The 27,078-nt window shown below is 28.4% G+C and overlaps 4 protein-coding genes across 16 annotated transcripts; 2 read left to right on the plus strand and 2 right to left on the minus strand.

The window, feature by feature from the left end:
* Window positions 1-61: 61 nt before the first annotated feature.
* Window positions 62-23,236, minus strand: LOC113789508 (putative glutamate receptor). 11 transcript variants are annotated; one of them, XM_075822760.1, is made up of 7 exons: window positions 22,846-23,236; window positions 19,738-19,792; window positions 18,787-18,944; window positions 1,684-2,269; window positions 897-1,628; window positions 555-817; window positions 62-484 (listed from the first exon to the last, which is right to left on the minus strand). In XM_075822760.1, exons 4-7 carry the CDS (start codon window positions 1,717-1,719, stop codon window positions 169-171), a joined length of 1,347 nt encoding a protein of 448 aa, XP_075678875.1. In that variant the 5' UTR covers window positions 1,720-2,269; window positions 18,787-18,944; window positions 19,738-19,792; window positions 22,846-23,236; the 3' UTR covers window positions 62-168. The 11 variants fall into 11 exon arrangements, with proteins under 11 accessions (XP_075678875.1, XP_075678881.1, XP_075678877.1 ...); XM_075822766.1 differs by lacking the exon at window positions 19,738-19,792 and having other exon boundaries at window positions 18,787-18,939; window positions 23,000-23,236; XM_075822762.1 differs by lacking the exon at window positions 22,846-23,236 and having other exon boundaries at window positions 19,738-19,884.
* On the plus strand, window positions 3,422-10,193 carry LOC113789506 (tyrosine-protein phosphatase 10D-like). Its single transcript, XM_027339055.2, has 6 exons — window positions 3,422-4,513; window positions 4,589-6,538; window positions 6,594-8,701; window positions 8,766-9,053; window positions 9,130-9,220; window positions 9,317-10,193. Exons 1-6 carry the CDS (start codon window positions 4,204-4,206, stop codon window positions 9,346-9,348), a joined length of 4,779 nt encoding a protein of 1,592 aa, XP_027194856.2. The 5' UTR covers window positions 3,422-4,203; the 3' UTR covers window positions 9,349-10,193.
* Window positions 11,949-13,272, minus strand: LOC113789513 (uncharacterized). 2 transcript variants are annotated; one of them, XM_075822775.1, is made up of 4 exons: window positions 13,072-13,272; window positions 12,540-12,810; window positions 12,245-12,429; window positions 11,949-12,150 (listed from the first exon to the last, which is right to left on the minus strand). In XM_075822775.1, exons 2-4 carry the CDS (start codon window positions 12,803-12,805, stop codon window positions 11,987-11,989), a joined length of 615 nt encoding a protein of 204 aa, XP_075678890.1. In that variant the 5' UTR covers window positions 12,806-12,810; window positions 13,072-13,272; the 3' UTR covers window positions 11,949-11,986. The 2 variants fall into 2 exon arrangements, with proteins under 2 accessions (XP_075678890.1, XP_075678889.1); XM_075822774.1 differs by lacking the exon at window positions 13,072-13,272 and having other exon boundaries at window positions 12,540-12,992.
* On the plus strand, window positions 15,261-26,933 carry LOC113790865 (uncharacterized). Of its 2 annotated transcripts, none has more exons than XM_075822754.1 (3): window positions 15,261-16,622; window positions 24,327-25,805; window positions 25,908-26,933. In XM_075822754.1, the coding sequence occupies exons 1-3, from the start codon at window positions 16,514-16,516 to the stop codon at window positions 26,780-26,782; spliced, it is 2,463 nt and encodes an 820-aa protein (XP_075678869.1). In that variant the 5' UTR covers window positions 15,261-16,513; the 3' UTR covers window positions 26,783-26,933. The 2 variants fall into 2 exon arrangements, with proteins under 2 accessions (XP_075678869.1, XP_075678868.1); XM_075822753.1 differs by lacking the exon at window positions 15,261-16,622 and adding an exon at window positions 20,062-20,206.
* The last annotated feature ends 145 nt before the right edge of the window (window positions 26,934-27,078 follow it).

The raw sequence follows: 27,078 nt of genomic DNA on the forward strand, positions 1-27,078 counted from the left end.
GACCATATATGTGATACAAATTTGTTAACAAATTCTTTCCAATTTCTTTCCAATTTATTCCAAAGTTTCCGGTGTACAATATACATATAGAAAAACAACTTTAACCAGTTGAAAAAGGTTTGACGAAAAAAAAATCACAGGATCGATACAAATGAAAAAAAAAATTAATTATTTTTTAGATGAATGAGAAATTCTCATCGGGTGGTTGAAAAACAATATTGAAAAGGAATTTTTAAAAATAACAAAATGTTTGAATATTTCGATAATGAATGTGAACAATGAAATCAAGATCATGATCAAATATAGATAGAAAATACTTTTTAAATTTTCTAATGTAAAATCTATAAAATTAATAACTTCACTTTCATATTCATCAATTGTTTCTGGTGAAACTTTTGCGTTAACATCAATTTTGAATTTATATTTAATAGAATCGAGCATTTGCCAACGAAGAATTAATCCTGTAGTAATCAAACGAGATATACTTGAATAGATGAATTGATAAGAAAATTCTTTTTAAAAAAAAATTGATTGGATATAATTGTTTAACTTACAAATTTTCAAACAATTTTTTGTTTTGAAAACCTTTTCGAATCGGTGTGGCCACAAATGATGGAAAAAGTGTTGATTGTTCATCAGGCGGTACAAAGATTTTATCTTCGCCTTTTATTTTTTGTTGAAATAACATAGCTTCACGTGGTGCAATCAATGATGAATAAGGACGATGTGCTGAAACTATTAGATTTAATGGAACAGAACTATTCGATACCAATACGATGAATGACCAAATTGTGAGTAATTTACTATCTTGAGAATTCTATTTACGGAAAAAAAAGAAAAGAAAATTATGTTATTCAATTGTAACGATCATTGTTGTTGTTGTTGAAGAAACATACCCGAAAAAATTCAACAATACTTGTATTATCTATGGCCATCGGAATTAAACGACCAGAAATACAAGCATCAACAAATTCATCAATTGTATCAACTTCATCAATTTCAGGTAGTGTTAATATTGAACAAAGTGTACCAAGATAAAAATTTGCTAATACTAGACTTGAAAATGTCCAAAAAATGCAAGCAATACGAATTGAAGTACTAGTTGATGACATTCTTTGATATGGTTGTCTTACAAGTAAATGAAGATTAATCCACAGAAGATTATGTTTAACATTTTGTTGTTGTCGTGATGAACGTAGCCAATTCTTTTCGATTAAACTGAACAACCAGAAAAGAATTACACACAATAAAATAGCAATGTAAACATTATGATGAAATGGTCGTATTAGAAGATTAATTGGGCTTCCGCTATGTGAAATTGGTGGATAGACGAATGTAAACTTATCTCGACCATGTGGATAAAGAAAATCCACTACATCTAAACGTTTTGAAGTTGTCATCAAGCCACCTACAGCTAAATCAATTTGATTATCGATTATTTCGGCTATCATACCGGACCAAGATCCATTTTCAAGTTGAGCACCAAATTGACGATCTACTCGACGTTTCCATTCGATTGTAAAATTAAAATATTCACTTGCAAGTTGCCACATTCGTGATTCAAATCCACCGGCTACCGTATATTGTGATGTATTTGGATCAAGTTCCAACCATGAAAATGGTAATACCTGCGGAATAATTTTCAAAATGATCAAAAAAAAGCCAAATCAATCACAAACTTACATTGATGAATCCAATCTTCAATGTCATCATCTTCATTTTTTTTTTTTGACAATTCAAAACAAACAAACAAAAAATAATAGCTATTTTCCTCGATATGTTTCAACTGATTGAACTGATTTGTTGTTGTTGTTGCTGTTTTTTGCTATCAAAAACCAATCACAGTTTTTGTTGTTGATAATAATAAAGATTTGAAATAAAAAATATTTTCAATTTCTCAACCCAAATATGTAATCAACTCGATTTTTTTTTGTTGTTGGATCGATTGAATCCAGTATTTTTTTCCCATTTTTGTTGATTGTAACATTTCACATCCCCCAGCCAGTCACAAAATGTTAATCAATCAATCAATCAATCAATCAATAAATTACCAAAATTAGTATAGAGAAAAATTAGAAATTCTTGAGAAAAAGTCATGATGTTGTAATAGGTATTTTATAAATCGATGTTACTTCGATATTGATAATGATATTCATTATTATTATCATTGAGGTCATTAGGTCATTCATTCTTTTTTGATGGTAATAATAAAGAAGTAAATGGAATTTTCATTTATAGCCATTTTCTGATATCCCCCTCCGCGTCTATCCTGATGAAAAAAATGAAATAAAAAATGAGTCATTCATGAAATGAAATCAAGGTCATCAGCATTATGATTATGATTTTTTTCAATCAAACAGAAATGGATGCCAAATAAAGCTGTTCAACTATGGATCGTGACCATCATTCTCTTTTCTTTTTCACTTTTTTTTTTGTTTGTAATATTTCAACTTGTTCTAATTCGAGTAGCTGTTTTTTTGGTGGAATCGGTTATTGTAATAGATTTTATAGTCGGTAATTTTGTTTTTTACACAAAAATAATTATTTACAGATTTTTGATTAATATTAACGGGTTCTTGGCAATCCTATTAGATTTTGAAAATCGAACAAAATGTTACCATTATTACCGATAGATGGACCGACCGACGGTAAATTGTCGATATCGATCCGTTTTTCTTGTTGTTGGTTGCATAAGTTTTCCGTTTTGTTTTCAACCCGAAAAATCGCAAATCACAAATGACAAAAATGATACACAGAGATTGGCATTTTGTTATTATCACATACCTATTTTAAAATGAAAGTGGAAATACAAGATTTTTTTTTGTTGAAAAAACTGGAGAGAAATGACTTACAAAATTGAATTGCCAATTTCAATTCGAATCATTTTTGTTTTTTTTTTCATCGAATTCGATTCCAATATTTGAAACGGAAGAAATTAGTTCCGTTCGGAAAATTTTACCACTACCACAAAATTTCCCTTACACAAACATTGTTCCACAATTGAAGATTTGATGTTTCAACTTTTTTTTTTGGAAAAAATTTTCTCTCTCTTTTTCTGGATCTTTGAAACATTTTAATGATAAAACATGGTCGGATGACAGGTTTCCGTTTTTTTTTCTTCTTTCTTTTTCTTAATTTTTATCGACAAAAAAAGCATGCATGCAACCTCTTATTCTTTTTTTTTCATTCAATCAAACTATAGTTACCACTACCATTGATGAGGTCAATAATTTTTCGAGGATTTTAATTGACCTGAATCCTGTTTTTCCTTTTCAGTTTTGTTTGCTACTACAACATAAAGAATATATTTTTTTTTCGAGGATACAAATGTCAAATGCCACTGCTTTTCGAATACAGAGAGAAAAGAAAAGATTTGTGAAAGAGAAATGACCACTATCCAAACATCGAATATGAAGGTGAGCTTCTTAAAGATTTCATGGTGATCAACAAGCTCTTTTTTTCTTCTTTTGACAACGATGACGTCTTGAAAATGATCCAAGGATTTGGATTTGGAAGAAAAGTCAAATTGTCTCATCCTGAACAACGAACAACAACGATTTTCATTTTAAACAATCATTTTTCTTGTTCCGTTTTGTTTCCCATCAACCTGTTGATTCTATTTTGATTGTTTTTGTTTTTTTTGCATTGTTTTTTGTTTTTGATAAATTGATTGTGAAAATTGATCAAATTTACCCATCGTTCATTAAAGTTGAATACGAAAAACTCGAATTTCACACACACAATAATTTTATGAAATGTTTGAACAATTGTTGATACTGATGTTTGGCCAGCAACAACAATAATAATAGCAACAACAACAACAACAGGTTGTTGTTCATGTCAACACACAAACAAAATCAACGTTAGGCTATTTTGATTTTCACCAGAATGAACAAAACGTCATTATTTTTACCTATAGTGATGATGATGATTGTTAAAAGTGGACAAATGAGATGAGTAACAATGATGAAGAGTTTGTTTGCGTGTGACAAAAAAAATGGACAATGACATCATCAGCACCATACAAAGTTATGAAAAAAATGAAATACCTTTTGATGATGTACCATAATCATCACCTTCATCATTGATAAAATCCAATCTGCAGCTTTACCTTTTTTTCACATCAATTTTCAGTGTGTGCCATTTTTTTTCGAATGCCTGATTAATTTTTTTTGTATTTCAAACAAAAAAAAAGAAGCAATCATGGCAGCTATTTCGAGTCAATTTTTTAGAAAAAATAACTGTAAATCAAACTGTGTATATTCGAATAGTTCCGGTGATATACAACAACATGAACGGCAACAATTTTGTTTTCATCGACATAAAAGGCGGAAACAAATGATTCGTATCGATTTATCGATACAAAATCAATCAAAAATAATAATTGATAAGAATGATTATTATAAATGTCATTATCTATCTAGTCGTTCTTTCAATCAATTAAGGCAACTATTTTTTGTATTTTTTTTGATAACTTTTTATTTTATAATCAATATGGCTGATGCTAATTTTGGTATGTAATTTAATAGCACGTTATATCTGAAATATCAATGTTAATTTTATTTTTATTATTATTCTGTTACTATAGTTCCACCTGTTGATGATTTACAAGTACAAGTATTAAGTGGTAAACAAATTGAATTAGAATGGAAAACATCCGATATAATGACCGATTCTAATATTGATGGTTATAAAGTAACTGTAGTACCAAAAGAACCAATGGCTGAACATGATTTTCGTCCTTATCAATTGGATGTATCCATAAATGATCGTTTACCTTTGTCCATACGTAATCTTACTGCCGGTGGTACTTATGAAATTTCCGTATCTGTAATATCAAATGGAAGACAATCTCGCAATGAATCGGTTACGTTTACGACAAAACCGAATACTCCCGGTCGTTTTATTGTTTGGTTCCGTAATGAAACTACTTTGTTAGTTCTTTGGCAACCACCATATCCTTCCGGTATATTTGATCAATACAAAGTATCGATATTTCCACAAGATGCTCATCAATCAATACTGTTTGTGAAAAAAGAATCCGATCCACCTGGTCCGGTACAAACATCTTTTGATGGTTTAATACCTGGACGAATCTACAACATAACAGTACAAACCGTTAGTCGAAATCAAATTTCCGATCCAACAGAAGCTCAATATCGTACAGTTCCATTATCACCGTCCAATCTTTCATTCAATCGTGCTACTGTAACATCATCTTCATTTGATGTTATTTGGGATCCACCTGTTGGCGAATGTGAATTTGATCGTTATCAAATATCGATCGGCTTAAAAAATGTTTCACCCAAAATGGTATTCAAAGATGATCCTCGAATTGTTCGTTTTTCGGACGAAGGATTACAGCCAGGTGAAACCTATGAAGTTACCGTTAAGACAGTATCTGGTAATGTGATTTCATCGGCTATTGCAACCAATATAACAACACGACCATTACCTGTACTGGATTTAAAATCTGATCCGGATAAATATTCGGGAATTCATCTTTCTTGGCGTCCTGATAATCATTCTCGTCAGGATTCGTTCATAATTACCTATCATGAATTGGATGCATTCAATTCGGATGCTGCCATTGAAGTTACTAAAGATACTTATGTACATTTATCCAATTTATTAGCCGGTCGTAATTATTCAATTTCAGTTGCAGCTATATCAAATAATGTATATTCAGATTATGTTGTGATATCACAACCAACCAAACCAGCATCACCAGTAATTGGTGTACTTGAACCTATTTCTGGTCGTACATTGAACATTAGTTGGAAATGGGATGTAACAAGTAAACAAGATTCTTATAAAATAATTTGGATACGAAACGACACAAAAGAGAAAAAAGAACGTATTGTACGATCAAATTGGGCCGTACTTGAAGATCTGTATCCTGGTGCCATTTATGAAATATCTGTCTATGCTATTAGCCATGGATTGATTAGTGATCCACATTCATATTTTCAGACAATATTTCCTCGTCCACCTGAAACATTGCACGTAGCTCAACATTCAAATTCATCGATGATGTTATCGTGGTCTGCACCTACTGATTCATTAGTCGATCATTATATTGCTCGATATCGTCCAACCAGACAAACTGTTTGGCGAGATTTAGGCATTGTCAATACAACATCAATGGAGATTAAAAATTTAGTTGCCGGTGAAATGTACACTGTACGTGTTTCATCCGTTTCGAATCGTGCTGAAAGTCCAGATATACGTGAATTAGAACAAACTATGTTTCCAAATTCGATTGCTAGCATAAAAACGACAATCGATTCACATAATATCACTTTTCAATGGTTAGCACCAGAAGGTGTTATTGATTATTTTAGCATAATTTATAATCCAGTTAATCAACCTAAACTACAAGAATCAAGACGTATTAATTATTATAATGGTACAAGGCCAGGTGATTTGATCACTGTATTCATTCAGGATCTAAAACCAGGTGAAGAATATTCATTTCGTTTTTATGTAATAAGTTTTAAACTTCGTTCCGAAGGAATCGGTGTACAAGTACGAACAAGTAAGTGAATTTTTGTTTCAAAAAGAATTTTGTTTCAATTTTTTTTCTTTTAAAGTTCCGGTTATCGATTCAGTCATCAATGTAATTGTTGGTGAACATGAAACAAAAACATTGGGCATTAAATATACACCTACACCATTAAGAAACGTGATTTTTGATCGTTATCGTTTTCAATTATCTGGCACAACAATACCATCACAAGAAAAACAATGGAATGATACAAATCGTTTTGTTTTGTTTGATAATCTAATTCCTGGTCGTTTATATAATCTTTCCATATGGACGATAAGTGGTCAAACATTATCCGTACCTATTCAACGTCAAGCACGACTTTATCCGGAACCGATCCGAAATATTAATGGTTTATCAATCACTGATTCAGAGATGACATTAAGTTGGGATGTACCTTATGGTGATAAAGATGGTTACGAAGTACAATATTTTGATCCACATGAAAAAACACTTGTAGTTAACGTAACATTAATCGAAAAGATTGAATATAGAAATCTAAAACCACATAATAATTATACATTTATTGTAACTACATTATCAGGATATGGTACATCGACAATGTTACGTTCAACACCTGTATCGCAAACATTTTTAACACTTGAATCAGTACCAGGAAAAGTATCCTATTTTCAATCAGTCGATGTTAAACCAAATGAAATAACATTACAATGGTCATTACCACAATCCGAAATGAATGGTATTCTAACTGGTTATAAAATTGTCTATTGGATTAAATCAACAATTGCAACAATAACTAAACATCAATTATTTGAACCATATGAAACTCAAGGTACTATCTATAATCTATTACCTGGGAAAACATATGTATTTCAAATACAAGCTCATACTAAAGTTGGACCCGGTCATAAAGCAGTATGGGAAGAAACGATGCCTATTTGGTCGGCACCACCACCGGCTGATACTGTTTTTCCTACTGAAGTAGGACATACTACAAGAACAATACGAATTAGATTTCGAAAAAATTATTTCTCCACTATGTATGGTTCAATACAATCATATGCAATTATTGTTGCCGAAGATGATACAGTCAATTCTAATGTATTAGATTTGCCATCATGGTTCGATATACAAGATTATGGTGTATGGCCACCTTATCAAACAACCGATCCATTTTATCCTTTTAATAATTCACAAATCGAAGATTTTGTCATTGGTGCTGAACAATGTGATATTAAACAACATTTACGACATTCAACTTCGATTCGAGGTGGTTCACCTAAATACTGTAACGGGCCATTGAAACCGGGTTCTACATACAAAATTAAAATACGAGCATTTACAACAAGTGAAAAATTTACCGATACCGTATATTCATATGCAATGTCTACTGATCCAGATCATACAGCACTTTACCTATCAATATTGGCTCCATTCATATTCCTTATTCTATTGATACTCATGGTCGTCTATTTACGTCGTAATCGATTAGGTCCATTTAAAGATGGTGGTAAATTTATACATCAACATCAACATCATCACATGTCTACAATCGGACCAAATGGTATGCCAATAATGTTAAAAGATGGTGCAGGACTTGGTGGTGTCAATGTAATGGGCACCGTAACAGGAAGTACTGTTGGCGATAATTTATCGATTGTTGAAGGCGAAATCATTACTAATCGACCAATCAAATTTAAAGATTTTTCCGATCATTTTCGATTAATGTCAGCCGATTCAGATTTTCGTTTTAGTGAAGAATTTGAATTATTAAAACATGTTGGTCGTGATCGACCATGTAATGCAGCTGATTTGCCTGTTAATCGTCCGAAAAATCGTTTTACAAACATTTTACCTTATGATCATTCTCGGGTTAAATTATTGCCCACTGATGATGAAGAAGGATCTGATTATATTAATGCTAATTATATACCTGGACATAATTCACCAAGAGAATTTATTGTCACACAAGGTCCATTACATTCAACTCGTGATGATTTTTGGCGTATGGTTTGGGAACAAAATTCTCGTGCAATTGTAATGCTTACAAGATGTATTGAAAAAGGTAGAGAAAAATGTGATCGTTATTGGCCATATGATACACAGCCAGTATTCTATGGTAATATACAAGTTACCATTCTAAATGAAACTCAATATCAAGATTGGACAATTTCTGAGTTTAAAGTGATGAGGGTAAGCTTTTATTTAATTAGAAATTTTTTGCTGAAAATTTTTATATTTGTTTCGATATACATAGGGTGATCAATATCGTATTGTTAGACATTTTCATTTTACAACATGGCCGGATTTTGGTGTACCAGAACCACCAAATACATTAGTTAAATTTGTACGATCATTTCGTGAACGAATAACTACCGACAATAATAAACCAATAGTTGTACATTGTTCGGCAGGTGTTGGAAGATCTGGTACATTTATTGCATTGGATCGAATTCTTCAACACATTAAAAAATATGATACGGTCGATATATTTGGTATTGTACATGAAATGCGTAAAGAACGTGTATGGATGGTTCAAAATGAGGTATGTTTGATAATTTGTTTGTGTGCGTGTATAAACTCTAAATATGATTGTTTCATTATATTTTTTTCAATAACAGCAACAATATATCTGTATTCATGAATGTTTGATGAGTGTATTGGAAGGTAAAGAAGAATTAATCGAAATGCATGAAAATGCTGGATATGAAGGTAAGTAATAGTAGAATTCCAGATTTTCAACATTTACAACATCAATAATAATAATATCATTATTTTCAATTACATTTTTTTTTCATTTTGTCACAGACGATGAAGCAATGGCTGAATCTGGTATTTAATGGAGCAAAAAAAAATTGAAGTCAAGTTAAATGAATTAGCTTGATAAAATCTTCTTTTTTTTTGTTGTTGTGCCAAATGGAAATGATAGCTAATGTGTTTATATGACAGCAAAGAAGAAAAAAAAATAATAATACCCAAATTCATTTGTGATAATAAGCCAGATGGGCAACAAGATTGATTTTGCTTTCATTTTTTTTTATTTACTTGATTTTCTTTTTTTTCATACAATTATGTATAATGTTTTTGTTTGTTTGTTGCTACATATGTTGTTCACATTTGTCAGTTTTTTTTTCTCATGGACTAAAAATAACTGACAAATAGTTTTTTTTGAGGCAGCTCTATTATCATCATCAACATCATCATTATCATGAAGAAGATAAATGCAATATGATTCTTGGTTTATTTTCTGTTGAAATTTTGTGTTTACTGTTGTGAAACATCATTTGATTTGTTGTGTTGTTGAATTCAAAGTCAAATGTGCAAAAAAAATAAGTGAAACGAAAACGTAAAAGAAACGAAAACGAAAACGTAAACGAAACATCATTTTGATCTTATTGATATGGATGACTTTTTCACATTTCTGAATCATCATTTTTCAAATCACCCAATATATATATTCACTATAAATAGGACATTTTTTTTTTGTTCATAATAATTATTTTACCTAAAAAAAAATACAAATATGTAAAATATATATAGATTATTTATTTTGCTAACATCTTTCATAATAGATTTATATTTATATAAATAAACAGATTACAAACACATTACATTACACACACACACATACATAAATAATTTTGTATTTTCAATGGAAATAAATAATTTTGCCAATTTTCTTGAATTCTCTGTTTTACTCAATTTTTTGCTATATCACCGTTTCATTATGAATGATTTAACAACATTCATTTTTTTTCCTTTGAAAAAGAAGTAAAAAAGATTAGTTAAAATTTCGTATCCGATTAATCTGAATGATGGAATAAAATTCTTCATTTTATAACGATTCAAGTTATATTGAAAATAAACGACGAATGTAATTTGTAAATAAATTAATTGAAAATTTTCTTTTTCTTTTTTTCTTTTCATCCGAACTAATATTTTCATTCATTTTGCAATTAATTTGCCATATTTTTTTTTTTGTTTCTTGCCATGATGTGCATATTCTCGGTATTTCATCGGAAACAAAACTAAAAGGTTTTTTTTTCTTTTTGTTGTTGTTGTTGTTGAATTTGATCGTTGTAAACAATTTGACATCAATCAAACAAGCAAAAACAAACAACAACAACAAAAACAAACAACAACTACAGGAATCAAAGAATTTTCAAACAGCAAATTGATCAATCAATGAAAACAAAATAATAACCAATTTTTTTTTGTATCAATGAAACAAACAAACAAACAAAAAAAATATTTCACAATTTTTTGCTTCACTGTGAATGGATATAGAATAATAATAGAGAAGGAAAGAAAATGATTTCCGGACAACAGAAAAACAGCAGCAGCAGCAAAACAGAATTTTATCAGGATTTTTTCAAAAACTCATCATTATTTCGTTGATTTGATTTTAAATCATTCTCGAAAAAAAGAAAAAAAGAAAAATTTTTGTCAAACAAAATGGAAAGAAAAGAAAAAAAAACTTTCAAATTGGATCACGAAACAAAAAAAGACAAGACAAGTTAGAACATCATCTTTTTTCACATAGTTTCATCCTTTAGGGTGAATATATTATAATTAAATATACAGCCAAGCAAGATTGATAAAATTTTTTGTTATTTCGTTATCGATGGTTTTAAAACATTTTTTGAAAGAAAAAAAAATTCATAGCTTTTTTTCAATCAAAAATTTTCTTTTCTGGTCCTGGTCTGCTCTCTCATCAGCACATTGACTATGATAACTTTCTTCTTCCTTTTTTTGTCAAAAAAATTGGATGCATGTCATCTCTGCTATCTGCTGCTGCTGCTGCTGCTGCTGCTGTATGCGTGTGTTACATAATACACGCCTAATAATCATATTGAATATATATTGATTTAAATGACAATAAAACATTGCGAAAACAAAAAACAAAAAATTGTATTGAACAAAAAAAAAAAAGTAATGCAGAAGCAGCAGCATCAGCAGCAGCAGAATGATGATTGATTTGACAAATCTTATTTGTTTATTTAGAGAGAGAGATAGAGATAGAAAGAGAAAAAAAGTTGAATTCAGGTTTGAACAAAATGATGATAATAATAATATCAAAGTCCTTAGTCAAAATGAAATTGAAATGTTTGTTTGTTCAACTGCTGTTCAAAAAAAAAAAAAATTTGAATAAAAAATTATTCAAATCGACTAACGTGTGTAGAATACGTCACATGCATCACATACAGCAAATTTTGTTTGGTTTGGTTTTTTTTAACACTTAATTATCATGGAATAATTATGAAAAAAAAATAAAAAAAATAAATTCATGAATGACACAGTCATGAATGATTTCTCATTATTTTCACCAAAAAAAAAAAAAAAAAAAAAAAAATTCAAATTAACCCTGAAAGACCATTTTTTTCAAGCATTATTTCAACCAGCAAAAAAAATTTTTATAAAAATTTTATTTCATTTTTTTTCTCAAAAAAAAAATTACAAAGTCATATTGCTAATTTTTCAAATAAATTGATCATTCAATTTATTTCGATTACCAACAATACAAATATTATTACAAAAATTAGAAATAGTTTGATTTTGACGATTCAATTGTCGATATGATTCACGTATATGTTTTGGCATTAATGGTCCTTGTTCACCGATTGATTGTTGATAATCTAATGCTATTTTTTTTTGGGGGGGGGACATAATTTTCGAATTAAAAAAAAATCATTCATTCATTTAACTACTTTTATCGATTGATTGTTTTCAATTTACCTGTTTCAATTAATTGTCCAACATAAACTTTAGCAATACCTGCTAATGCAATTGCAGTACGATCATTGATAGTTACATTTGTTATTGAACGTATTAATTTTTTTATAATAGATTTTGAAAATTTTGAACGTCTACACATTTCATAACGGCTAAATTGCTCTTGGCTAAAATTCTGTAATAGTATCCTAATGGAAAGGGGGAAAAAACAGAAAAAGAAGATGATTAGAACAAAGTTAGAAACTTTTTTTCAAGAATATTTTCTCAATGTTTGCTTTTTCTTAAAGTTTTTCCATACACCATTTTTTCATTCCATGTCAAATTCTGTCGATCATCATCATCATTATTGTTTGACATTGATATTTCTTGATCTTCTTCTTTTTCTTCTTCGTTTTCCATACCATCGTCATCATGATGAAGAGAAGAAGATTCTCTAATGGATGACGATGATTCGTATGTCGAATCATTTAAAGTTGAATTTGTTTTGTTCATCATCATCATTTTATTTGTTTGAAATGAAGCTTCAGATCGCTGGCCACGTTCATCATCAAATTGTTTGGACATTTTTACTAATGATGAAAATTTTAGGATTAAAAAAAAGTTTTCTTTTTTCAAATTTTAACAAAGTTTTTTGTTTGTTTGTTTGATCAATTCTCGAACGCCAGCTGATTTTTCTTTTTCTTTTTTTCGAATTTTCCGAACAACCAAAATGTTGATTGTTTCAAATTGTTCGAATGTGAAAAAAAAAGAAAATATTCAACTTGCATACTTGAAATCTCCATAGACACAGAATCTAATTTTGTTTTTCTTTTGTTTTGTTTCCAATTTACCAGGTTAGGCACCACTAATTAAACAGTACATAATCAAAACAAAACGCATTTACTTTGTTTCGTTTCGTTTTGTTGTTGTTGTTTGAATACAAATAAATCGGTAAATAAATCGTCCTTGTTTGATTTAATCGGATTTTAATCGATTATTTTCTTTTCTTTTTTTTTGGTCCGTTTGTTGACATGCGAAAGAAAACTTGCAGAACAAAGAAACATACATCAGATAGATCACATATAATCAATCAATGATGATGATACGAATTTGATTGAATAAATTTAACACATCATTGCTCGCGTGGGGTATTTTTTTTCACCCCACCATTGATTTAACATTAAGCGATTTCGAACTTAGAAATTTTTTTTTTTTTTTTGTATAATCTGGGGTAAAAATATACCCCACTCGAGCATTTATGTGTTAAATCAAAAATCAAACATTGTCATTGTTGTTGTTGTTGTTTGTTTGTTGTTATTAACCATTTAACAACAACAAACAAACAAACAAAAACAATCAATAATGATAATGATGACAATGAACTTAAACAATGAAATTTTTTTGAAAATGTTTTTTATTCTAATTAACTCTTTTCTTTCATTTCATTTTAGCACACTCCATCCCTCTCTCTCTCTCTCTCTCTTCTCCTCTTTTGCTAAATATATTCATTATAAAATTCAGAATAAAAATTTTTTTTTTCCATAATGAAATTCAAAATAATCTTGGGCACCTTTTTTTTCTTTTAACATGCTTCCTGAAGAAATTTAAATACCTGCAACAACAACAAAAAAGAAGTTAATTTTGAATGTTTTTCCATGGAAGAAAAAATAGATGCACAAAATGAATTTTTTTTCTTTTCTATGGACTTTCTTATGTTCAAAAGAATTTTTCCTATTTTTTTCCCATTTTTTTTTTTTGCATGACTGCTTTATAACAATGTAAATAAAAGTAGACGAAAGCATTCATTCAGTTATTCAATATGGTTGAAGAACGCTGATCAGCATTTGAATTGATATTTTTCTTCTTTCCTTTTTCTTTTTTGGAGTTTCAATAATAACGATTCGAATGTTATTATTCGATGATTATCCGATATATTTGGTTGGCCAAAAAAAAAGAAGAAAAATTATCAATCCGGTAAATAAGAGAGACATACACACACAGAGAGAAAAACCAATGATGAGGTTTATTCATCCGATTCATCAATTCTTCATTTCTTTTTCGATTCGATGAAAATGAAAGTTTCTGAATTTGCCAAACGATAATTAGAAAAAAAATATGATGACGTTGTTGTTGTTGTTGATGATGATATGTTGATATTGGATAACCAAACGTAACGAAACTAAACTAAACTAAACAGAACCAAAACAAACAAACAGAAAAACAGAAAAAAAATCCATTCATTTATTCAACCTGAAAAAGATTCAACCTGAACAAGATTATTTTGTTTTGTTTTGTTTTGTTTTGTTTACTTTTATGCCTTTTATTCAATGGCGCCATTATCATATTATGTTGTTACTGTTTTCTTGTTCTTATTCAGATTTTAATTTTCAAAGGAAAACAAAACAAAAGAAAAACCAAAGAAAAATAAGAACATAGAAAGAAAAACAAAAAAAAATCATAATCATCAATAATTAGTAAGGCTATATATTGGTAATATTTATGTTTTATTGATAATTTCTCTCTCTCTCTCTCTCTCTCTCTCTCTCTCTCTCTCTCTCTCTCTCTGTGTTTCTTTGCTGTCATCTCATCAAGTTATTGATGATGACCAGAGGATAAGAGCAAATGGACTTCGCTGTTGTTGTTGTTGATGATGATTTCAATGGAAGAAGAAAATTGCTTGTTGTTTGATCAAATTATATAAAAAGCTGGATGTTTTTTGGATAAATAATGATGGTTTAATTTTCTCAATATGAAAATATATTTTCATAATATTATCGAATCCACATATTCAATGCGCAATTTTGAATTTTTTTTCGCTTCTTTTTTCACCAATGGTCGTCCCTGTGTGTTTCGGGTATTATTATATTCAGAATGAACAGAATTTTCAAATAATAGAAGACAGAAAAAAAAATCAACGCAGACTCGGTTCGGTTTTTCTTTTTCTTCTTCTTCTTCTGGTTATTCAATGATGATGCTAAGTTTTCAACTTTTTCTTTTTTGGTTTGGTTATTTTAGTTCAATGATTTGGCCAGTTGTCATCGTAGTATAAAATGTTGTTTCTCGTTGTTGTTTTCAATATCAATCCGGTTGTTGTATTCAAAACTTTAAATTCTTTGTAACTTTTTTTTTCCGAAGAAGAAAATTTCTTCAAAAATAACGATCGAATCCCGGTATTTTCTGAATTTTGTAATTTTCATTATAACATCATCATTTGACAGTCAGTCAGTAATTCAAATGAAACATGATCATTGAACAGCAACAGCAAAATTGATTTGTTTGCTTTGAACCAAAAACAAAAACAAAAACAAAAACAAACAAACGACGATAAACAATTTCGTATTGTTTTTTATTCACAAATCGATGATCGATTAAGTGAGCTGAATCTGGAGAAAAAGAAAAAGAAAAAACCGGTAATTCATCTGATCGATTTCCTGATGCAATTATCATCAACCAAAATCATCATCCTTTATTATTATTAACAACAACCACTCTTTTTATCTCTTCTCTTCACTTTTTGTTTTCATCATTTTCGTCATTTTTCCTTCGTCTTTATTTCATATGCTCAATGTCAAATATATATTGTGAAATTTATAAGCAATGAAAAAAAAATTAATCCGCATCCAAATTGGGTAGAAAGTGAAAGAAGAAGAAAAAGTAAAATTTCCAATTAAAAATTATTATTATTTTGATGATGAAAAGTATAATAATCTAGCCATATTGTTTGCTGTGTGTGTGTGTTTCAAAGTGAGATTATAATGTGAAAATCATTCATTCACGAAAATTCTTCACAACAAAAACCTTATTGATTTTTTTTTCGTTTTTTTTTTGATTTTGATTTTGATTTTTCGATTTTTGTTTGTTGGCAAAAAATTTTTATAATTAAATTGGTGATTATCATCATCATCATCGGGGAAAAAACAAAAAAATCGAAAAGAGCTTTTCAAATGAAACAAATCTAAATGGGGGAAAATAAAAATGGTTATTTTAAGATTTATCAACCAAAACAAACAAACAAACAAACAATAAATCTCATATTGGTCATCATTATTATCACCAAAAACCAAACATCATTATCGTCATCAAGAATTAAACTGTGTGGTGCAGCATCTTTAAGTGATTTTTGAAGAAAATGTTTTTCGTTTAGCCATTGTTTTGCTTGGTGTTTCATTCATTGTCAATTTTTTCGATTTGTTTTTTTTTTGTGGAAGTTTGAAAGAAAATCAATCAATCAAAAAATCAAATAGCAACAGCAAACACATCGAGAAAGAAAGAAAGAAAAGAAAAGAAAAGAAAATGTTGGAAATAATCAAATATTATTCCTATGGTATTTTATCCAATATAATCTGTATATTAGGTTTATTGGGTAATACAATAACATTGTATATATTGAATTCAAGTAAAGGTAAGATTTTTTTTTTACTTTGTTTCTATTTTTAGAAAAATAAGTGTAAAAAAAATTTCCATTACAACTTTTGTATTTTTTGCGATTCTATTTTTATAAATTACAAACAAACACCGAGACATCTATGGATATGGAAATATTATGAAATTTGATTCTTCTTTCTTTTTTTTTCATACAGAAAAATTGATTTTTTCTGTTTTTGCTTGCTTGCTTGCTTTTTCCCAATATGATTGGCTATTTTAACAACAGTTGCAGCGATAACAACAAGAAAAAGAAAAAACACATTTTTCAAATTATGGATGCTAATAACTGATTAAAAAAATATTGTGAGATAAATAAGAGTTTGGTTTTTCATCTCGTGAAATTTGAAACGTTTTGATCTTTGCTTTGGTGCTTTTTCTGGTTTTCTTTTTTGTTGTTGTTGGTTTTTCTGGTTTTTTTTTTTGGTTGTTGGTGCGTTTTTTCTTCAATGTTTCAAGTTTATTTGGATTTTTGTTTTTCCCGCGAAAAACAAACAACCAACCAACCACAAGTTTTGTGTAGAGGAAAAAGATTTTGAAACCCACACGCAACACACAGAATTGAAGTGAATGAAGAAAAAATTCATTCGGAAATGAAATAAAGTCCAAAACAAAAAACGAAATTGACAATAAAAAAATTCCATTGAAATCATGATTCATGATTGTTGATTTTTTTATTTCATTTTTTCAATTCGCCAAATTTTTTTCGAGTTTTTTTTCGATTCGAAACAGACTTCCGTGATGAAGGCAAATATTTTCATCCCCCTAATCCATTGGTGTTTGATTTATTTGATGGAAACAAAAAGCCAGAGAAAACGCAAAGAGAGAGAATGAAATGAAATGAAATGAAATGACATAACATTTTGTCATTGGAATTCGTTTTGTTTGTTTGTTTGTTTTGTTTTTTTCCTTCACTTTTGACATTCAATAGAATATGGTTAGAACAAAATAATGGCAAAATCCTCAATCAAATATTGTTTTTTTTTGTTTTTGTAGTTTTCCCGGGACAAATTCATATCGAAGAGAGAGAGAGAAGAAGAAGAATGCAAGAATTTTTCTCTATGTTAACCACATCAAACATCATCATTATTTTGTGGTAATATAATATTAATTAATTAGACAAAAAAAACCAAACAAACAAAAAAAATTGTTGTTTGAAAAAACAAAACAAAACAACAAATTTTTCATTTCATTTCCTATTATATCAACAGAAACAACAAAAAATTGATCGAATGAATGCTGTACTTTTATTTTTTTTCGGGTTTCGGTTTTCCTATTTTCAACTGAATTTTCACATGATGTTTGGTTTGTAAAAATGCTTTTGACAATAACCACACCAATCATTCTCTCTCTCTCTCTCTCTCTCTCTCTCTCTCTCTTGCAGTGGATGTTTTTTATCATTTTTCCATTTCATTTTCAATTCATTTCAGTTTAATGTTACAACAAAAAAAAAGTTTTTCCGTTTGTTTTCATGTGTGCGTTCATTGTCAGCATCGTCATCGTCATCATCATCATTGAATATAATTATGACAGAATCGTAAAAGTTTAAAATTTCATTTTGGTAAAAAACCAAAAAAAACAAAGAATATATTTTCTCTTGGGACGTGCACACACACACACACACATACGGAAAACAGTACAGACACGCACAGCAAATAAATCATCAAAACCAGCAAAACATTTTTTTTTTTTGCTGGTGAATGTTTTGTTGTTGTTGTTGTTATTTTTCCCTGGCTTCTTTCCTTCTTAAGCATCTTATTTGATATAAGAAAATTTTGACAAAAAAAATTCTTGATTCTTTTGTACGAAAAGAAAAACTTGAAAGAAAATTGTCGTTTTTTTGTTTTTGTAGTTTTTGTAGTTTTTCTGTGAAATCTCTCTCCCCTTTTCTTTCTTAAAAAAACGAAATCATTTTTTTATGATGATAATGATGTTGATGATGATGAAAATAACTAAAAAATGAAAAATTATAATTTTTCTCTCTTTTCTTTTTTTTCAAGTAAACACAAATGCCATCTTGTTGGCAGTGTGTTAATTTAATAAAATTATTATTATTATTATGAAAATAACTGTAGTTGTTTTTCGTATTTCCACTGAAAAAAACAAAAACAAATCAAATAAAAATTTCATTTCATTTTTTTTACCTTTTTTTTTGCTGTTTGTTTGTTCAATTCCCTGGTCACATCATCATCTTGATGATGATGATGATGATCATTATCATAAATCTTATCGTTTATTGACTATTTTCATTTCGATTGTTGTTGTTGTTATTTCAAATGTTCTTTGGCTATGATATTCTATCCTAAAAAAACAAAAACAAAACAAATTGAGCTTGAAAAACCAGAATTATCATTATGAGAGAATTTTTCATTTCAGTTTTTTGGCGATGATCTAGTCTAGAGAAAAAAGAAGAGATGTCATTTGGAGTAAATGATATGATATGATGATGATGATGATGATCAGACACTGAACCAACTTGACTTGACTGGATAAATGTTTTTTTCTACTTCTCATAATAATCATAATAATAATAATGGTAATGATCATCATTTATCATCATCATGGTGTTTTTTACAAACAAACAACCAAGCAAGCAAGGATGCGCCAATAATATTTTTCTCTCTCTCATAATGACCATCTTTTTTCGTTTTCGTTTTTTACAAAATATATAAATTATAATTTGTAGATTTTGCTTTGCTTTCATCTAGTCTAGGCTAATAAATAATAATAATAAAAAACATTACAAAATATTCATAATCGAATAATACTGATGATCCAAAAAAAAAAAATAAATCACATAGTAACTAACTTAACTAAGCAAAACTTGTTATATTCTCTCGTTATATATTCTATCGTTTTTTTAGTTTTTGCCTCAAAAAAAGCCCAATCACATTATTAATCACATATTTTATCATTACCATTTTTTTTCTGTAATAATAATGATGTCCAATAAATTTATTAAGCCTAATATAAATATATAAGAGTAACGTAGGTAATAATGACGCCAAATAGATTATTATTATTATAAATACAAATGCAAACACAAACATAGTGTAATGGAAAATTTAAAAAAGAAAAAAAAACAACAAACTTGCATATTATCCGAGGAGATTATCCATCCATAATCGTCATATTGAGCGTCAATTATATCTGGATCATTAAGCGAAAAAAAAGTAAATTATATTTGCACACAACCTTTTATCAAATTTGTAATTAAGTTATGTCAAAACAAAACGATAAACAAAACAAAAAAAAAAAGTTTTCTGCTGCTCATTTTCAAACAATGAAATCAATCCCCAATTTCTTTGATCAAAGTTAACCTTGGTGCTTCTTTTTTTTAAAAAAAATAACTGAATTTTCTTCCCTGTTTATGTTGTTTGTTTGTCTGTGTATTTGTGTTTAATTGATTGATTGATTGATTGATTGATTGAATAATGGATAATGAACATCCTGAATGGGTATTACAATTAAAATATTATTGTTATGGTTATTTAAATATGTTTATTATAATCATTGGTTTTTTATTCAATTCAATAACATTATATATTTTAATATTTTCAAAAGGTTTGTAAAAAAAGTTATAAATAATAAAAAAAGAATATTTCAATAATAAAAAACTGCTAATTTGATTTAATGATAATCAACACTATTTGAACGTAAACGTGATTTGCATTGAAATGAAGTTTATCGTTTAGGTATTTTTTTCAGTGAAGAAGTAGAAGAAGAAGAAGAAAACGAAAGAAAGAAATGAAATGAAATGAAATGAAATGAAATGAAAAGAAAAGAACAAAAAGAAAGAATTTTTTCCAGGCAAAAAAAAAATATCAATAATTTATTCATTGATGCCCAAACACACACACACATATATTTTCTCTTGGATGATAATTTTCTTTCTTCTTTCATCATCATCATCATTCATTCATTCATTCTTATAACCCAATTTTTTTTTCCATCATCAAAATTGGTTTTGTAAATGTTTCTATAGAATCCAATTATCATTTGTAATTAATACACTATAAGTGATCCAAAGTGATCCAAATAAAAAAAAAGAACCAAAAATGATGATGATTGTCCATTTTGTAAAATAAAGCTATTAGTTACAATTATAGGAGTTTTGAATTAGATTGAAGCATAAGATGATAATGATGATGATAATAAATTGACTTTCCATTAAGAATTTAACACATACACTCTAAAGAGTTTGAATCAAGTCAGATGATGATGATGTATTTGTTTCGTTTTTTTTTCTACCAGAAAACAACAAACAAAAAAAACAGAAAAACAACAAGAAACAGAAAAGAATGGCCAAACAACAACAAAAAAAACCGAAAAAACATCAAAATGATACACACATGATCAATGTGTATGATGTAATGAAATTTTTCTTGATTGATGTCTTAATGTTTTACATTTTTGTTGTTGTTTTTGTTGTTGTTGTTGTTCTAGTTAGCCATGTGATGATGATGATTTGATACATCATCAATATTATCGGGTCTGTTTTTTTTTCGTGTGTGTTGGTCTTTTTTGGCTTGTTTTCCCAATATCAAATTGGACAGAAAATTTCATCATCATCATCATCACCAACGATTATTAATGATGACGATGATAATTTTTTTGTTTTGTTTTTTGCTGGATTTGGAGAAAAAATCTTCATCATTCAACGATAAAAAAGCAGAAAAAAACGAACGAACGAATGAACGAATTTCCCTATGGGAATCAATATAATGACAGTAAAAAAGAAAGTTTTTTTTATATTTCATTTTTGCATTTATTTCATTTGGATTTTCTATCAAAATCAAAATGCATCAACTACAAATCAACAAATCATTTAGTTCACTCTCTCTCTCTCTCTCTCTCTCTCTCTCTCTCTCTCTCTCTCTCTCTCTCTCTCTCTCTCTCTCTCTCTCTCTCTCTCTCTCTCTCTCTCTCTCTCTCTCTCTCTCTCTCTCTCTCTCTCTCTCTCTCTCTCTCTCTCTCTCTCTCTCTCTCTCTCTCTCTCTCTCTCTCTCTCTCTCTCTCTCTCTCTCTCTCTCTCTCTCTCTCTCTCTCTCTCTCTCTCTCTCTCTCTCTCTCTCTCTCTCTCTCTCTCTCTCTCTTTCTCTCTCTCTCTCTCTCTCTCTCTCTCTCTCTCTCTCTCTCTCTCTCTCTCTCTCTCTCTCTATCGCGATATTTGAACTTGATAATATTGAAAGAATCGGAATAATAATAATGTTATTTTATTACAGTTTTTCTTAAAATTTGAGTGCAAAACTAAATTAGAATTGACTTGAAAATATTATAAAAAAGAAAAGAAAATAAACATTTTTAGCTAATCGATATCTGTTCAATTATTAATCATTCAGTCAATTATAATTGTCTTGTCTTATTTATTGACATTATTATCGATTTCTTCACTTGTCTCTCTCTCTCTCTCTTTCTCTCTTGAGCATCACTCAAGAACTTTTTTTTTCTCCTTCTAATCATCATCATTTTTCGAAATTCAATATGGGTCATATTTTACCACCCCCTCCCCCACACACACACATCCTCCTGTCCAGAATCATTTTCTGCAAAAAAAAAAAAAAATTCTCGGTACATACATTGTATAAATACGGGAAAAATAATAAGTGAAAGTAAAGAAAAGTGAAAGTGAAAGTGAAAGCAAAATACCTTTATAGTATGATGATGAGAAAAAATGAAAAAAAAAAATTTAATCAACATCTGAAAAAAAATGAAGACAGAGAATAAGGAATAAATCATAATAATAACACTTTATTTACATCATCATCATGCATGCACGCAAATAACAATGGCAAAAAAAAATGAAATTTCTTTCTTTTGAATCAGATTTATCATCATTGTCAGATTGTTTGTTAACTTTGTCGAAATAGAATATGATAAACATATGAATGAATGAACGAAAAGATGAAAGTCAAGTAGAAAAAAAATTCCGTGAATACGAGAAAGAATTCATATTTTTTTTCATTCTTGAAAATGAAATGAAAAAAATGTTTGTTGAAAACATTCCATTCGGATTACGAAATTTTTATGAAAAAGATTCCAATATTTTTTCTGATGAAATACAGTGAAACAGAAACAACAACAAAAATGATTTTCACACATTTTCATCATAGATAATAATGATGATAACGAAACGAAACGAAAATAACAAAGTTTTTTTTTTAATAATAATAATGTTATCTTTTTTTCTGGTTATACATTACATAATAGTAGTTTTGTTAGTTGTTGGTTTGTTTTTTTTGTTGTTGTTGTTGTCGTTGTAAAAAAAGATGATGAAACAGAAAAACAAAAGCGGAACGAAAAAAAAAATTCATTCGTGTCTTATTCACGACATTATTATTATTATTATTATATTACAATGAATTTTTTGTTGGTAGTTGGTTGGTTTGGTTTGGTTTTTAGAACCGGAGGCAATTTCGAATGCAAATAATGAGGAGGAAGAAGAAATTTCAGCGTGGGAGTGAGATCGAGAATGAAATAAATTAATTGACATTTGGCCAAAATGATATTTTTTCGGTTGTCTCTTTTTTGATTGTTTTTCAAACAATTTTAAATTCCGAAATTCCAAAAAAACAACAAAAACAAAACAAAACAAAAATAAACATTATGACTTTTTTTTTGGGAGTAGGCTATATCCACACAACAGTTGTTAGTTTGGTTAATTGCACTCATTCGAATTCGAATGTTTTTTTTCGGTTTTTTTTGGTTCTGTTTTTTTTTTTTTTTTTTTTGTTGAAATCAACTTGGTTTCAAGGTTTTTTTTGGTTCATTTTGTTACAATTTAAAAAATTCAACAACAACAAAATAAATCCCTTGTTTTGTTTAGAAAAAAACAACCGTTTTGTTTTGTTTTGTTACTATATTTAATCAGTTTTCAAAGAAAAACAGCCAAAAAAAAACACAAAAACATTGCCTGTAGAATTTATTTCTTTCAAACTGAAAATTTAAGAATCCATAGAATAGACAATGTTTTTGTTGTTGTCAAGTTTTTTTTCTTGGTTGTTTGTTTGTTTGTCATCAATGGTCAACAAAAAAAACGAAAACAAACAATGGTGTTAATGTTAGAATTGGTTTTTTTTTGGATGTCAAAAAAAAATTGGAAAAAAATCAATTTTTTTTTCCTTGTTGATTCCATCATCATCAACCAAACTAAAATTCATTAAATTCTTCTTATTTACGCTGTTTTTCCTCTGTTCGCTTGTTCTTCATTGACAAATTTGACAATAGCTTCAAGCAAATTTTCATTTTGTTTGTTTGTTTGTTTGTTGGATTTTTAATTGAATCAATTATATAAGCAATATCAGCAGAAAAATATCATCTTCATTTCCTTCAACTATCATCTCGTATTGATTGGCTGCAGATGTGATGATCATCATCATAGTAAATTTACTACTGCCATTATTATATTTCGTTATCATCATCATCTTTTTTTGTTGTTGATAGACAATTTGTTTGTTTGTTTGTTTTGTGATATTTTTTTTTATGATTCGTTTATTATTATGAAAATGATGATTGTCATTTGGAAATGAAATCGATAAAGAATCAATAGACCAAATGGCATCCTCTTTGGCCCTGATGATAATCGCTTTGTTGACAAAAAAAAACAAACTTAAACTTGAATTTGATTTTTCTATTTTTAATTAATGTATTTTTCTGTTTTCTATTTGATACAATTTTTTTTTAGATATGCGAAAATCAACAATCAATATCTATTTAACTGTATTAACATTATATGATAATGGTGTATTAATATTTTCTGTATTAATGTTAAATATACCATCAATAGCTGATTATCAATTACAACAGCTACATGAACAACAAATGTTAGCTACAGTTGTAGCAAATATTTCATTTATAAATGATACAAATTGTTTGGGTGAACCACCACCATTACCTCAATCATCTTCATTACTATCATCATCATCATCATCATCATCAATGTATGATATTCATAAAAATGAATCATCAAATCTAATAATGACAACAACAACAATGAAAATGATGATGATGATGATGAAAATGTCGAATAATGGTTTTCCATCAAATTCATATATATCATCATCATCATCATCAGTGCCATTATTATCATCATCAAAAAATATTGAATTTCCCTTACCATTATCATTATCATCACCATTCAAACATCATCATTTACATTCTTATGATCATTCAAAATTAAATGAATTATTAAATTCTTCTATCAATTTATTTGTTGAACAATGTTTAATCAATATAGAATCCGTTCCATCAATAATATTAACATATAATTGTAACATTACTAATAGAACTAATAATGATAATAGTTTATATTGTAATCTATTATTACGTATAAAATCCTATTCGAATATAGAAAATTCAATACCTATTGATCGAATATTACAAAATTGTATTACAAAATGGTCAATTCAAATGGATTCAAAATGTTTTCAAATATTAAATAAAACCCTCAATATATTGGATCATTTTAATGAAAGAAAAATCATCATACCGGATAAATTATTATTATTTGAAAATCATTTTACAAAATTATTATTGGCGGCTATTAAAACAAACTATAATATGACAATCAATGATGTTGTTGATGATGATTATTATCAACAAAGATTTTGTAGTAATTCAAGTGATTGGATTTCAATTGACGATAATGATTCAGATGATTCATCAAATATCGAATGTCCAGCCATTGATTTGCCTTATTCTCCATTAGTTTATTATGTAAAAATTGTTTATCCATTAGCATTATTTGCTCAAACTGGATCAATATGGACAACATGTTTAATAACAATTGAACGCTATTTAGCTGTTTGTCATCCATTAATGACAATGACATTATCAACACGTGCACGTGCTATATGGGCATTAACATTATTATCGATTGTTGCATTTTTATTTAATTTACCAAGATTTGCCGAAGTTGATACTACTTGTTATCAGGTTCGACCAACTGAATTTCGTCATAATAAAATCTATTATCAAGTTTATTATATATTTTTAAATTTAACATTTAATTATATAATACCATTATCATTATTGGCTGCATTGAATGTAAAAATTTATTTGAGTGTACAACAGGCAAGTCAAAATCGTAGTGAATTAACAAGAGCAAGACAAAGTGAATTACATTTGGCATCAATGTTTATTGCAATAGTGGCAATATTTATAGGTAAATTTTAATTACTAATTTATTGAAATTTTGAAAATTTTTATTTGGAAAAATTATTTCATTTTGATTTTATTTATTTCATTTTGTTTTCGTTTATTGTAGCTTGTAATGCACCGGCATTTCTTTGTAATTGTTTGGAACCATATTTTAAAGTAGGAACACCTGTATTGGAATTGATGACCATATTTGCCAATGTACTTGTTTGTATTAATTCATCAATTAATTTTGTTATCTATTGTATATTCGGACGAAAATTTCGTTCAAAATTTTTACGATTATTACGTATTGATCAATGGTGTCGCCGTCAAAATCATCATCAACAACAACGTCCATTATCTTATTATAATAATTCACAAATTAATTGTACACGATCAACAACAATACCATTGAATCATCGTTCAGAAATAACAATGAATAGTTTGAATAATGATAAAAATAGCAACAATAATGATAATCAACAACATTATCGTAAACATGGTTGGACTTCATTGATATCAAATCGATTTAAAATTGGAAAACAACCAATAACAACAACAACAGCATCATCAACATCAACATCAATGACAACAACAACAGTACGTTTTCTACATTCAAAGTTATCCATACGATCGAATAACAATACATTTCATTCGAATCAAAAAACATTTACCGTTAATCATGATGATGATGATAATGATGAAAATGATGGAGGAGGTGCTGGTGGTGATGATGATGATGTAAAAGATGATGAATTAATTGCCATGATGAATCATAATTCTAATGGTGGTGATGGTAACGGTAATAGTCATCATTCAAATCATCATCAAAATTCAACAACAACAATAACAATGACTATAAATAGAAAAAATTTAACAAAATTACCAAAAGAATTATCAACATCAACATCATCAACAACATCATCATCATTGATGAAAAAATGTCATCTTAAATATAGATATGATGATGTTAATGATCATGAATTTGAAGATGAACTTTAATCTGTTGTTGTTGTTTTTTTCAAAACAAAAATTTTTATGGAAAATAATCAATATTGGAAAGAAAAAATACCATCGAATTTAAGCCACTTTTTTTTGGACCAATTCATTAATGATGATAACGATGAAACTTTTGTTTGTTTGTTTGTTTTGTTTTACAATTCTAAAAACAATTTTGCTCATTAAAAGTATAATGATTATGAATAAAAATCTTTTTTTTTTTGTTTTGTTTTATTATTAAAATAAATAAATAAACTAATGAAATGATGTTATTATTTTTTTTCTATTTTTGTTTTAAT

Source organism: Dermatophagoides pteronyssinus, unplaced genomic scaffold (assembly GCF_027571235.1).
Source record: "Dermatophagoides pteronyssinus isolate colony J.1.1.1.1 unplaced genomic scaffold, Derpt_VIB-CSIC_2022.12 sq0020, whole genome shotgun sequence".
NCBI lineage: Eukaryota > Metazoa > Arthropoda > Arachnida > Sarcoptiformes > Pyroglyphidae > Dermatophagoides > Dermatophagoides pteronyssinus.